This window comes from Musa acuminata, chromosome BXJ1-4 (genome assembly GCF_036884655.1).
Source record: "Musa acuminata AAA Group cultivar baxijiao chromosome BXJ1-4, Cavendish_Baxijiao_AAA, whole genome shotgun sequence".
Taxonomy (NCBI): domain Eukaryota; kingdom Viridiplantae; phylum Streptophyta; class Magnoliopsida; order Zingiberales; family Musaceae; genus Musa; species Musa acuminata.
In genome coordinates, this window is record NC_088330.1 from 36,171,125 (window position 1) to 36,184,474 (window position 13,350).

Here is a 13,350-nt window from a genome sequence, read left to right on the forward strand (position 1 = left end):
AATTAATTGTATATGTTAATAAAATCGAATAAATTGGAAACTGGCAATTGGAAAAGAAGAAGATGCTCATTTGATGTGTTTGGGAAGCTGCATGTTATGCGCTTCGGTTTTCCTTGTTTCAGGAAGTACGTCCGATGGTTCCTCAGATCAGATATGGTGTTGACTTGCCAAGACAAATAACTCGGTGGTGGTGAAGAGGACACCATGGTTCGGCAGCAAGGAAAGATGCAGGCTTTCCCTTCCCTTTTCAGGATCCAAATCATTCAGCCAGTGTTTCTGCAAGTACCGGAGGAGCACAAGCAATCAATGCTAGCTGTGGAAGGTGAAGGTTCACTTTGTTTAAAGCTCCCGAAGCCAACTAAAGCTGCCATTGGGAGGAGGAACCACTGCAGAGAGTGTACAGGACGAGAAGGGCAGCACATGGTGTTTCTGAGGAAGACAACTCATTGCAATGTCAGAAGAGAAGGCATCCTTTGTGACTGGAACAGCAATCAGACACTGCCTGAGACTGTGCTGCGGAGTAGAATGAGAACCTGGGTAGCTACTTCCATAACTGGAGGAATCATGAGAGACCAAAGAGGTAGAATGATCACTGAAAGAGTCCAGTGTGGCTCACGAGCTTTCTATCCAACAACACCTCCTGCAAATAACAGCCATTAATGGTTGATGACTTGAGAATATTCCATCTCAATCATTTGAAGAAGGGATTCCATATTCTTGTCACGGAAGCCCACTCTACAGTCTCAACTATCCACTGGTATTGGAGTAGTGTGAATCCCAGAATCACTGTAAAGGTATTTATGGGCCATTTTGCTCCATAGCTTTGGATTTAGTGTGGGCTATATGATCCCTTCCCAACCCAATGCAGCAGCGATGATATCAAAGACTAGGGAGTAACAGGCAGTACTAATGAAAGGTTTCATAAACTTGTACAGTTCTTTCAGAAAAATAATCTCTGCAGATTCTTGTAAGATGGGGTTTTCACACAGTCAGAATGTCATCCAGAGTTGACTTTGAATGTTAGTGTGATCAGCCTCTCAAGAAGTTGCAGGGTAAGATCAGATGAGGGAGGAGGATGAATGGTCAAAGTAGGGAAAGCTATCCAAAGAATGGATACGTGTGTAAGGAAATCAAGATTTTCACATGAAAGAGGTTTTGCGTGTTGACTTAAGTCAACTCAGGCATTCAAAGAAGAATAAATACACGCGAAAGGAAGTCAAGATTTGCACGTAAGAGGTTTTGCGTGTTCTTTTAAGTTTCCCACTCAATATGAGTTGACTTAAGAACCTCGGAACTGTAACTGGTATTCTATTTTTCATAAATATCTAATTTATGTATTTATTCTATATCATTTAGAATCCTAATATTATATATATATATATATATATATATATATATATATATATATATATATATATATATATATATATATATATATATATATATATATGTAAGAACAATGTATCAAAAACAATTCACTAGTTGAATTTTCGGGATGATACTCCTTTATTGAGTACTTATCATAGGCATCTATTTTCATAAATGGATAAATATGCTTTCTATCTTGCAGGTTTATTATATGATTTTGTGTTAACAGAAAAGTAAACCATATCAAACCGAACTAAATCGATTATATTCGATCTTCACATTTTATTCATCCTTGCATTACTCATTCAAGTTAAGAGAAAGAGATAAAAGGAGGATGAGAGAAAGGAGGAGAAGAAAAACCCTTTGGGTTAACTTGAGCCCAAGTTGATTGGAGCCAGTTTACTAATTTGAAAGGGTTAAAGAAATTTTGCAAAAAAAAGAAAAGAAATAGAAGAATAAATTTGGAATTTAAGTAAAAACACAGTGTAAATTCTCAACAAATTATTAGGTGTTTTTCTGGTAAACTGTCCACACAAGAAATACTAAAATATTTTAGATAATATATATACCATTTCGAACATAAATAAACTATATAATTATAGTTATATAACCCTATTTTGTGGTGTTCCGGTCATGCATGGTTGCGTAAGGAGTGTCTAACTTCTGTTGGAGAATTGACTATGAGGTCAACGTTTGGCTGGCAAACGTCAAAACAACGGAAGACCATACTGACGAAAGCTACCCCATGAAGACTCTTGACTTCACCTAAAAGAACGGCTCGGCAAGGAACTGAAGAGGGAAAAGAAGGGTTTGCGTTCCTGCTACGCGTCTCTTCGGTCAACTCTCTCAGGACGCAGGAGGCGAAATCGTCATCCGCTTTCTTCCTCCTCTCAACACGCGATTCCCCATTACTACCTCGCTGTCATCTTCCTCTTTATCTCTCACACCGCTAAATCCAACGCAAGATGAATCGAATCCCTCGATTTCCGGCATCTGAATCGGGACGAACTTTTCTGCAGTTACGGATCCTCTTTCAGATTCGTTGGATTCGCAATCCAACGGTGGAAACTGATCGTCTTCCTCTTTTCCTCGGAGTTAGACCGGTCCAACCTTGTACAGCAGTCGGCTGACTCCGGTCAACACATGGAGAGGACTTTTCGGAATTCACTGTGCAATTTTCTCACGATATTTAATGCAATCGTTTTTCTTCACACGGCCATATTATTTCTGCCGCTTTTTACCCACAAGTCCACCAAGGATGGAAAGATAGTCAACCGATTGAACTGTCATTCCACGCCCCGAGAGGTACGAACACTCGGAGAAGGGTATCGTTTTCCTCGATGACTGTTTCGCTTTTGTTGACTGTTTCCAGCCCGATTTCTTGTTCAAGCTTTCCACCACTATAATACATGGACTTCTCCGCCTCCCTTCCTTCCTCTCTCAAGCTTTGATCTCTCCTCTTCTCCTGAACTTGAACGCTAAGAGAGTAGTATGGTTGCTGGGATCTGATCCGAGGTTGTGTCTTGGTCTCGTTTAGATATGACTGCCGCCGATCTGATGAGCCGCCAGAAGATGGACGAGCTGGTAGCTATCCAGGAGGCTGCAGCTGCCGGGGTCCGTAGCATCGAGCACCTCGTCTCCCGGCTCTCCCGCCAGAGTTCGCCGTCCGATTGCCGGGAGATTACCGATCTGACGGTTTCCAAGTTCAGGAAGGTGATCTCCGTCCTGGACCGCACCGGCCACGCACGTTTCCGTCGGGGACCGATGCTCGCCACGACTGACGCCACGGAAGATAAAACCCTGAGTCTGCTTCCGCAGCCATTCGAGTCGCAGCCTCAGCCGAATCTGCCGGTGGCGTCGAAGGGCCTAACCATGGACTTCACCGAGACGAAGGGCGAACCCGCCGCAACGACCCTGAGTCTCGGCTTCAGCGCTTCCACCACGATGTCATCCGGAAATTCCTCGTTCCTCTCTTCGCTCACCGGCGACGGCAGCGTCACCGACGGCAAGATGGGGCCGGCCGTCCTGTCGGAAGCCCTCGTCGTCGCCGCCGCTGCCGTTCCCGTCGGTAAGCCCCCTCTGTCATCGTCCCACAAGAGGAAAAGCCCCGGCGACTGTCACGACCGCGTCCACTGTGACGTCGCCCTGAGAAAGCACAGCGGTGATCTCTGCCACTGCTCCTCCAAGAAAAAGTGAGCCCCTATGAGCCTCTCTCTCGCTCTCCCTGCACACGGTGGCAGGCCTCGGTCGTGTCGTCTAACGTGCGCCCGGCCCCGTTGTCCTTGCAGGAAAACTCGGGTGAAGACGACGATTCGCGTGCCAGCGATAAGCTTGAGGAACGCGGACATACCATCCGACGAGTACTCGTGGCGGAAGTACGGGCAGAAGCCCATCAAGGGCTCCCCTTATCCCAGGTAACCATGCTCGGCGCCCTGCCACTATACGCGCCGCCGTCCGATCTCCGGCCGTCCTCGACGTGGCACGGTCTGATCCATTCGCTGTCTGTTGTTGCAGGGGCTACTACAAGTGCAGCAGCATGCGGGGATGCCCGGCGAGGAAGCACGTGGAGCGGGCGCCTGACGACCCCTCGATGCTCATCGTGACGTACGAGGGGGAGCACCGTCACGCCTCCAACCCCGAGCCCATCTCAACCGGTGCATGATTGTTGATCCGCGAGATCAGGGCCGCTCATCCTCCGTACGACCGTTTGACCAGTCCTTGCCGCGTGTCTCTTCCTCTTCTTCTTGGTGTTGATGTCTGTGTTGATTAGCCTGTAAAAATTAGTGAAACACGATTCCCAGGAAAGCTGACGTATGACCAACTTTTGTGGTGGGAGCGACGACTTTTGTCGCTTTCTCGGTGCGAATGAGCTGCACTCAACTCTCCGTTTGAGGTCAGGCGGAGAGTCAAAGCGACATTATTGTGGCGGGTCCCCCTGTCTTTGTGGACGTTGTGACGTGGATCTCAGGAAATGGGAAAGCAAGCATCACGAAAGAGAAGCGGAACAGAGACGGGATTGTGTGATGGCAGATTGACAGCCACTCGTCCTCTGTGAGCCTTTATAAGTACGCAAAGACACATCATCGCACAGAATGTCGTGTTCCAACTAGCCACGAACGACATGGAGATCACTCGCGACGCTTTCTTGGCGAAGCCCGTCGAGTTGAGAACAGTCGTCGAGGTGGAAACTTGCCGACGCACGTCGGCGAAGCGAGCCCATCAATCGAACGGTAGTCCGAGAGCAATAACCCATCATTCTCATCTCTGATATCTATGTTGCTCGGGGTGATGTTGTCGGTCAAGGTCCCGCATTCGACCAGCTTCTTGATCCAAGAATGCTTCATCATGGAAGGACGCGTCGACTCGCTGCGGTTCCTCCTCGCATTGAGGTGCTCGCGCAAGGCGCCGATGCTGTGCTCGCAGACCTCCATGGGCGGGCGCACGAGCGGGTTGCCTTCGACTCGGAGGCTTCGGAGCTCAGCCAGGCACACCATGGAGTCCGGGAGGACGCTGATGTCGACCAGGGAGGGGAGGAGCCCGATGGAGTGAGAGAGAGAGAGAGAGAGAGAGAGAGAGAGCGGAGGTACCTGAAGTTTTGGCTGACGCTGAGGACTTCAAGTCGGACGAGGCTCTCGACGCCGTCGGGGAGAGAGCGGAGGCAGTTTAGGCTGGCGTCGAGGGCCCGGAGGGAGGTCAGGTGCGAGGTGGAGCGAGGGAGGTAGGAGGGCCGGTCTTTTTAAGGATGAGCGTGAATGTATGCAAATTTGATCGTATCATATGTCTCTTACATTGAAAGATTAAGCTGAGTTAGACAAATTTATATATTTCAATATTTTTATAAGGATAAGTTACAAAGCTTTTCTTTACTTTGAATAATCTTTTAGTATTCGGTTCGACCACCGTAGAGAATAGAAAGAGTTCAAAGGAAGCCATGCGTGTTGAACACATATTTACCTAATTAACAAGGTCTGTATCATTCATGACTGGATGTCCATCCCACCAAAACAACCCATGACAACCACAATTCTTCCCGCCGGCGGAGACTGCAGATGCATGTCTTTATGTGCATCTGATGCAGTCGGATAAATCAATCTCGATTTGGCTGCTCACTGATCTTTCTTTTCCCTTCAGATTCATTGTTATTATAAGTACATAACGAATTATTGGCGTCTTGGTCACGGTCATGATTGCGCGGAGGGCTATTAAATGGTGTGTAGAGGTGGGTGACGCCAAAAAAAATCAAACCCCCTGATTGATGCATTGCATCAAACACCTGGCGTGCCTGGTCCCTCCTTCCTTCACCACATTTTACGTGGCGTGGGTCCCTAACAGATGGGTTCGGTGCATGCAATGAATCAATGTCAGATTATAAAAAGTTTATATAAAAAAATATTACATCAAATGATATATATATATATATATATATATATGACGTTCACAAATGAATTTTAATTTAAAATATATTATTTATATAATAACATATTAATCAATTCAAATATTAAAATATTAAATTAATAAAGATATCGCTTTCAATGATTGCTATCAAGAAGAAGAACTCAACGTCGAGAAATGTTACTGTGAGCACAAATCATCAAGAGCAAAAGGAATCGTCAAGGTTACATTCGATTATTTAGTGTAACTCATGACATTTGTCACTTTCTTCGTTTAATTTTATAGTTCCAACTCGACCTAATCTAATATGACTTAACCCAACCCAACTTGAGATGCTTTAATCGAAATGACTGTATCGTCGTATCATTAGTATGTTCAAACAATCTAATTCAAGAGCAATTAACAAAAACCTATCATTAAACAGCAAGACGGATTTTATCTCATAAAAATCTAATAATTATAACTTTTAGATAAAATATCATATATATATATATATATATATATATATATATATATATATATATATATATATCCCAACTCGTCCCCACCAAATTATTTTTCCCTATCCAATAGAAAATAAGGCATCGTTGTCCAAATCCCAACTAAAATAACAAGGCGGCTGGCACCGCTAGCTGGCGACAGGCAACGGCTACCTGCGGACCGACGCGGCTACAACGGTCTGATCCAAGTGTACTCTCGTCAATTCACATATGCCGTGTAAAAGATCCGGGATCGGATCACACTGATGGGGGGTATAATAGTCAACTCGTAACGCCGGTATTCCCAGTTTATTCATCGGTGAAGGCAATGAACGCGCAGATCTGGTAATTCGGAGATCGATTAAGGGGCATTTTGGTAATGCTGTGTTCAACGGCGAACGCACTGCTGGCTGCACTCTTATAGCCGCTCCCCTTGGTCTCGTCTGCCGTGAACGCTTGCCCCAATCGTTGATTTGGGATCTCGCTCCCCTCAACCCGTTCGGGTGAGTGATCGCATCTCTCTCTCTTGCTTGCTTTGATTGACCGCAAGATCTGGCCTCATATACTGTTGCTGGTCTTAATTTCTTGTTCGGTACGCTGGAAATGGTTATGTAGGTTGGATTTCAGTGTTCTGCTTTCGTTAGGAGTTGCTGAAGCAACAATCTTTTCCGTTCTTCTTGATGTTATTTTGTCCTGTGGGAGGTATTGGTTTGGATGAGTTCGTTCCCAAGATTGAAACGATGTTCTTTGTCGTTGATCATGAGCAAGTTAGGGTTTCGTGTTTGGCTCTCTTACCTTTTCTTCAAGTGTGACGGCGTACAAAGATGTGTTTTCTAGTTACTTTGGAGACACATCGAAACTCTGAAGAAAGCATATGCATTGTTATCTTATCACATTACAGGGTTTTAGAGACTGGAGGAATAAGGGGGCGTTCCTGATACTAGATGGGTAATGTTATCGAACAAAAAGACTAGCTGAACTATTATTTCCGATCAAATTAAGTGTCTATAATGCAGTCTGATTAGGTAGCATGAAAGACTTATTTGCTTTGAACCCTCTGTATTCTTTCCTTCAGCTAGCTGTTGTGACATGTTCTAAACTTAGAGCAGTTTCGTGTGTGTGTGTGTGTGTGTGTGTGTGTATTGCCTCGGGCTCTTGAAAGGAGCAAAACGGATCTTTAGTGTGCAGGCTTGGGCTACTGGTCTGATATGGATCGATTTCAGCTAGTAATGTTATGTTTCAATGATTTGTGGTTGATTTCTGTCAATTTTAGTTGGTACCAAACACGTTAGGATGTCATGACCTCTGATTAGCCTGTCTTTGATGTGTTGATCTCCTATATTCTGAACGTAAAATCTATGATTTGTTGGTTTTGTGTGCACCGACCTTCTATGTGCTAGCCTCCAGTATGTCCAACATCATAAGATGCAATATGAGGATCAACAGGTATCGGAGCTTGCTCCAGTGGATCCTGTTAATGATTATATATATATATATATATATATATATATATATATATATATATATATATATATATATATATATATATATATATATATATACACACACAAAATTTAGAGACAAAGAGTTGGCGTAGTGTTGGTCCCAATCATGAATCAAGAAATAATTTCGGTCTTGTCGTGTCAGCTGTCGTGTTGGCATATGAAGATTGCTCAATTGGAGGGACCATGTGTACCATCTCCATCAACCACAATATCATGTTATGCAGAAAATCTATACTAATATTGAAAATAAAAAATTACTCTGCTGTTATCCTTTTTAGCAAATATTAGCATTCAATAAATTCTATTGGGTGAAGATGTGTTTATCTGTTTATCTTTGTGTGTTTTTGTATCATTTGGTTTCCAAGCTTCTTAACCATTTTACCTGTATTTTATCATCTGCACATGGTCCAGTGTATCATTTTTTTTATCATTAGCAGCATTGATAATTGCTCATGCTATGCATTTGAGCAAAATCTCATCTCGCCAACTTTTGTTTGGTTATTTGCAAGTTCTCTCCTTTGAGAATCAAGGTGGCATATCTTATAGAACATTATTATCATATGAATTTATGAAAGTAAACCTTGCAATTATGTGGTTAATAATGTTTGATGAGTCTAAATAAGTTAATAATTTATGAAAGTAAACTTTGCAAGTATCTAGCATGTATAAGCCGTGGATGCTTCCTTGAAGAACTGAAGTGTTTATGTGGCTTCCTTCAAATGGGTGGAATTTTATGGTTGGCAATAAGAAGAGTGGCCCAAAGGCATTTTTCTCCCAAATTTATCTGCTATATAATTAAGAATATTGAAAAGTTAATGCTTATAGTATTTTTTCTGCAGACTTGTCTTGGCAAATTTGAATATTGTGCTGTGATTCAACTCAATTAATGCCTGGATAAAGCATCCTGAGAGCTAATCTTTAAAGTGAAGAAACCTACATATTTTCCAGCAATGGTACATAAGCAATTCCACTTTCAACTTAGATATTTTTGGGGATTCATACATATGATAAATCCACTGATGTGTGTTTTCTTTTGCCACTTAATGCTTGTTACTGCAAGCAGGCAACCAATGAGAATCTTCCACCAAATGTCATCAAACAGCTAGCAAGGGAACTCAAGAACCTAGATGAATCACCTCCGGAAGGAATAAAAGTGGTTGTAAATGATGATGACTTTACTACTATTTTTGCTGATATTGAGGGTCCTGGTAGGCGATCGAAAGATGTAGCATCATTCCATTTTAATTTAGCATTGAGTCTAACGCTTGACAAGTTTGTGCTACATGTGTTTTGCAGCTGGAACACCATATGAGAACGGTACATTCCGCATGAAGCTATTATTGTCTCATGACTTCCCCCAGTCACCTCCAAAAGGTCATTCACTAAATATTGAATCCGACCGTGTCTGTTTCTTTTTCATCTTGATTACAAAAGAATTACTAGTTGCATTGTATCAACTTTTCTTCTGCTTCCACAGGCTACTTCCTAACCAAAATATTTCATCCAAACATTGCGACAAATGGTGAAATTTGTGTCAACACACTGAAGAAGGATTGGAATCCAAGTCTTGGACTAAGACATGTTCTGATTGTAAGCTCATGTCTCCATCTGAACATAGAAAAATCCAACTTGTAGAGAGTGATTTTAGAATCCTGGCAATCAACTGTTCTTTTTATCTTTCCTTTTTCCACACTCCAAGGCTATGTTTTAACACCAACCTGAAAACTGGTTTCTAAGACCCTGATATTACTTGATGAACAAATAATAACTTTCTATCTGAACAATCTGAACATAGAAAAATCCAACTTGTAGAGAGTGATTTTAGAATCCTGGCAATCAACTGTTCTTTTTATCTTTCCTTTTTCCACACTCCAAGGCTATGTTTTAGCACCAACCTGAAAACTGGTTTCTAAGACCCTGATATTACTTGATGAACAAATAATAAGTTTTCTTGTATTAAATGAGTGCTCTACATGTTGATTTCGTGTGACAGGTGGTAAGATGCCTGCTGATTGAACCATTTCCCGAGTCTGCCCTGAATGAACAAGCTGGAAAAATGTTGCTTGAAAACTATGAGGAGTACGCGAAGCATGCAAGGTAAAGTTTCTTTCATTTTTTTTTTTCTCTTTCTATCATAAAACTAGTTGGGCATCCTAACTAGGTTCTGATCTTGTATGCTCCACCATTTTACATTGGTAGTAATAGTCACAATTATACAGTCTACTTTTTCATGGAAGGCTAAAACAAGTAAGAGAAAATAATTGTATGATGCATTTATGCAGGTTATACACTGGAATTCATGCCCTTAAACCAAAACCCAAGTGCCAGCCGGGCATCTCTGAGTCTACTACAGCTCTGAATGTGGATCAAGCGAACGTGGTTTCTGGTGATCAAATGCCACTGCTTACTGCACCATCAACTGTGCCCACAGAAGTACCGGCGCAAAATGCTCGAGATGAGAATGCTGTTCCCGTTCTTCCAACAGAAAGTGCCACTGTTGGAGCATCAGCAGCTCAAAAGACGGAAGGGATGGTTGCTGTAAAAGCTCAGGTAGATAGACGAAAGATGGATGCAAGGAAGAAAAGTTTGAAGAGATTATAGTGCTGCTAAAGGAAGAAATCATGTAGTCAGCTTGAGTAATCAATTAGAGCATCTGAGAGAACACCTTTGGAGCACAATAATTGAAGCATCATATGAACCAAGGTGGAGAGGAGAGGGTGCGTGTATCTTTCATGTCATTCTTTTCATGCGTTACCTTGTGCAACAGAGTTCCATCAAATTTGCTGATTCTTGAATCTTGATATGCAACGGGCGAGGTGAAGGCAAGATGAGTGCAATCCTGTAATCATATTCAGGATTCAAGTTGTTGAGATCACTAATATGCTGCATCACATGAAGGCAAGTTGAGGGCATCTGTCAGTCTTATCCAGTCTTGTATCAATTGCGAATGAGTTCAAGGTGTTGTTGAGATGACTAACATGATCGCATGTAGCAGTCACACAGCATGCAAAATTGGTCATTGGTCTATTGGTCTGAATGAGGTAGCTTAGTGCGAGGAACAGAGCATGACATATGATCGATCGCTGTGTCACAAAGCTTCGTCACTCGAGGTGTTGATATGTTCGAGTGTCCCACAACGAGGTCAGTCCAATTTTGTGTGCCATTCAAAGATGTTTTGTGTCACATATCACAGTGGATAGCTTTGCTCATGCAGCGATGCAATGAGCGGGCAAACATATGCCCTTCGTGAGTGGAATCCTTCTGCTGAGCTGTTTGCAAAGTATGACGAATGTAATCGGTTTGCAACGAGCGAGTAAACAGATGTCCTATGCGATCATCCTTCCACTCGAGACTCGCATTCATTTCCAAAGGTTAGCTTTGCGAAGTACAACAAATTTAATCGGGTTTGGGTTCGCTGGATCAGATGCGAAGAGTGATGTTTTGGTTCGTTTTTACTCTTACCAGTAAAGTTTAATTTTTCTTTTGGAAAAAAAGAAATGGTCACTCACCCAAGCTTCTTAAGTAGCTAAGGTCATTCTGACACTTCATATCCAATATCTCACAAGGATTCAACTTCCATCCACGCAAAATTGTGCTTTTTGGCATGGCGCCAAAGAGCCTACGGTAGGTTCAGATGTGTTTCGGCGTAATGACACATGATAACTTTTTTTTTTTTTTTTCTTGTAAGGAATAGCAAACATCTAAGAATAGAAAAACATCATCACTACGAAGGCTTGACAACTTAATTATTCTCGTGGTATACACTATTGTCTCCAAATTCCCAAGACAGGATTGTCATGCTTCATTTAAGTTTATTTCACGGATTCAACTAGAATTGTTTAAGTGATGAGATATTCTTGCATTATCTGTCCGTAAATGATTAGTCTAATTATAATCTTATTCGGGTTCCAAAAAACTTATAAAAGAATAAATTGATCCGTTAAAAAATAAGCGATAAACAAGTCTCGATATCTTACGAAGAGAATAACTTTATAAGTAATTCAACAAACACTTGGTGTACAAAAGAGAAAAGAAAAGAAGGAGAAAAACAAAGACTTTAGAAGGCAAACGAATAGTTGTAAGTTCGCAAACGATTACTCACTAGGTGTCGAGCGCATTAATAAGTTCTTATTTACTTAACACGCAAATTTATAAATCCAATCAATGTCCAATATTATTACAAACTTCCATCCAGGCCTGTGCCACCCGAGGGATTCTGGGGGTGTGAAGATGGTTGACATTTTGCTCCGCACAATAGCTTGTAGAAAATAGGTCATGACACACGAAAACTGGATCATCCTGAGATAATTTTGCTCATTCTAGTAAATGATCACACTATAGCCTTGTAAACTATTTCTATTCGTAGTTTTCAAACAAAAATAAGGCAAAAATATACTGTCAAATATATATACAAGCAAACAAAAGTGATAAATGGCCCATTGACGAAAGTGCTGTGGTTATTCGACAATTGTTTGTGATAATTATCCCCACTTAAACTATTGATGCCCTCATTGATGCTTGCTAGTAGGCTTTAATAACTACTACTTCATGTTGCAAGGTGTCTTTAGGCTCATAACTGACTTCTATTCGGGGAAGATTTCGCCACTTCACTAGGTACTCGATCTGTTCTGCTTTGTTGGATAGCTTTGTATTACGATATGCTAAAATGACTTCAACTTACTTTTCATATAAAGCTCTAGTAGGATATAGCTGAGTTAGAATACTTTTGGAAGCATCTTACGAATATGAGTAATAGGGTTTCAAGTTGCTCATGTGAAAGTCGTTATGAATTTTAAGCCACATTGGTAGTTGTAACTTATATAAAACATTACCTACCATGCTGATAATCAAAAAGGGCTCTTCATACTTATGCACCAATCCCTTATGCACTTTATGCCTAAAGAACTAAAGTGATATTGGTTGGAGTTTTACCAATACCAAGTCGTCGACTTTAAACTCCTATAGTCGCCTTCCCAGATCTATCCACTTCTTTATCTTTTTTATCGTCTTTTCCAAGTAAGCCAATGTAATATATACATTTTGATATCATTTTTTTTTGCAAAGTGATATATTGACAGGCCACTTTTGATATAACTTATTACCAAGATATGGGGAGTTGACAACTATTATCCCGTAATGATCCAGAATAGGCTTTTGTTGAATATAGAACTCTGCTACAAGTTGTAGGAAATTGAGCTATATCCAATAATTTCACCAAATCCTATTGACACTCAATGAACAAATTTATTCTTTTAATTTGGCCATCCATCTAAGAGTAGAGGCTTGTGGATAAGTATAACTTATATCTCAACAATTTGAATAGGTCGATCTATAATTGTCCCAAGAACTATAAGTTTCGATCATTTATGATATTAAACGGGACTCTCCAATACTTCATCATCAAGTTGGTTGCTTCCTCCATTGAGCAATGTAGGGGTGCGACGATGAATATTGTATACTTTGAAAACTGAGCAACCACCATGAGTATCAATCCAAGTCTCTCTACTGTCGGTAAGCTTGATATAAAGTTCAAGGAAATGCTCTCTCATGACCTTTCTGGTATAAGTAATAGCTCAAAAAGTCCTATCAACTTTCGTTGCTCTACT

General features: G+C 41.5%; 2 protein-coding genes and 1 pseudogene across 2 annotated transcripts; 2 read left to right on the forward strand and 1 right to left on the reverse strand.

Moving 5' to 3' along the window:
- The first annotated feature begins 2,800 nt into the window (after positions 1-2,800).
- On the forward strand, positions 2,801-4,182 carry LOC135660700 (WRKY transcription factor WRKY51-like). Its single transcript, XM_065176427.1, has 3 exons — positions 2,801-3,560; positions 3,657-3,782; positions 3,883-4,182. The coding sequence occupies exons 1-3, from the start codon at positions 2,908-2,910 to the stop codon at positions 4,028-4,030; spliced, it is 927 nt and encodes a 308-aa protein (XP_065032499.1). The 5' UTR covers positions 2,801-2,907; the 3' UTR covers positions 4,031-4,182.
- A 210-nt stretch (positions 4,183-4,392) lies between these two features.
- Positions 4,393-5,104, reverse strand: LOC135672184 (plant intracellular Ras-group-related LRR protein 1-like; annotated as a pseudogene).
- A 1,470-nt stretch (positions 5,105-6,574) lies between these two features.
- LOC103983167 (ubiquitin-conjugating enzyme E2 22) lies at positions 6,575-10,539 on the forward strand. Its single transcript, XM_009400354.2, has 7 exons — positions 6,575-6,742; positions 8,584-8,697; positions 8,808-8,952; positions 9,041-9,118; positions 9,222-9,334; positions 9,738-9,841; positions 10,027-10,539. Exons 2-7 carry the CDS (start codon positions 8,695-8,697, stop codon positions 10,343-10,345), a joined length of 762 nt encoding a protein of 253 aa, XP_009398629.1. The 5' UTR covers positions 6,575-6,742; positions 8,584-8,694; the 3' UTR covers positions 10,346-10,539.
- Positions 10,540-13,350: the final 2,811 nt, after the last annotated feature.

Excerpts from the sequence above, each read along its gene's own strand:
- LOC135660700 (XM_065176427.1), top strand. The coding sequence starts at position 2,908 with ATGACTGCCGCCGATCTGATGAGCCGCCAGAAGATGGACGAGCTGGTA. Across the intron at positions 3,561-3,656 it reads CACTGCTCCTCCAAGAAAAA|GAAAACTCGGGTGAAGACGA; the intron begins GTGAGCCCCTAT and ends TTGTCCTTGCAG. Across the intron at positions 3,783-3,882 it reads AAGGGCTCCCCTTATCCCAG|GGGCTACTACAAGTGCAGCA; the intron begins GTAACCATGCTC and ends CTGTTGTTGCAG.
- LOC103983167 (XM_009400354.2), top strand. Across the intron at positions 8,953-9,040 it reads TGCTGATATTGAGGGTCCTG|CTGGAACACCATATGAGAAC; the intron begins GTAGGCGATCGA and ends TGTGTTTTGCAG. Across the intron at positions 9,335-9,737 it reads GACTAAGACATGTTCTGATT|GTGGTAAGATGCCTGCTGAT; the intron begins GTAAGCTCATGT and ends TTCGTGTGACAG.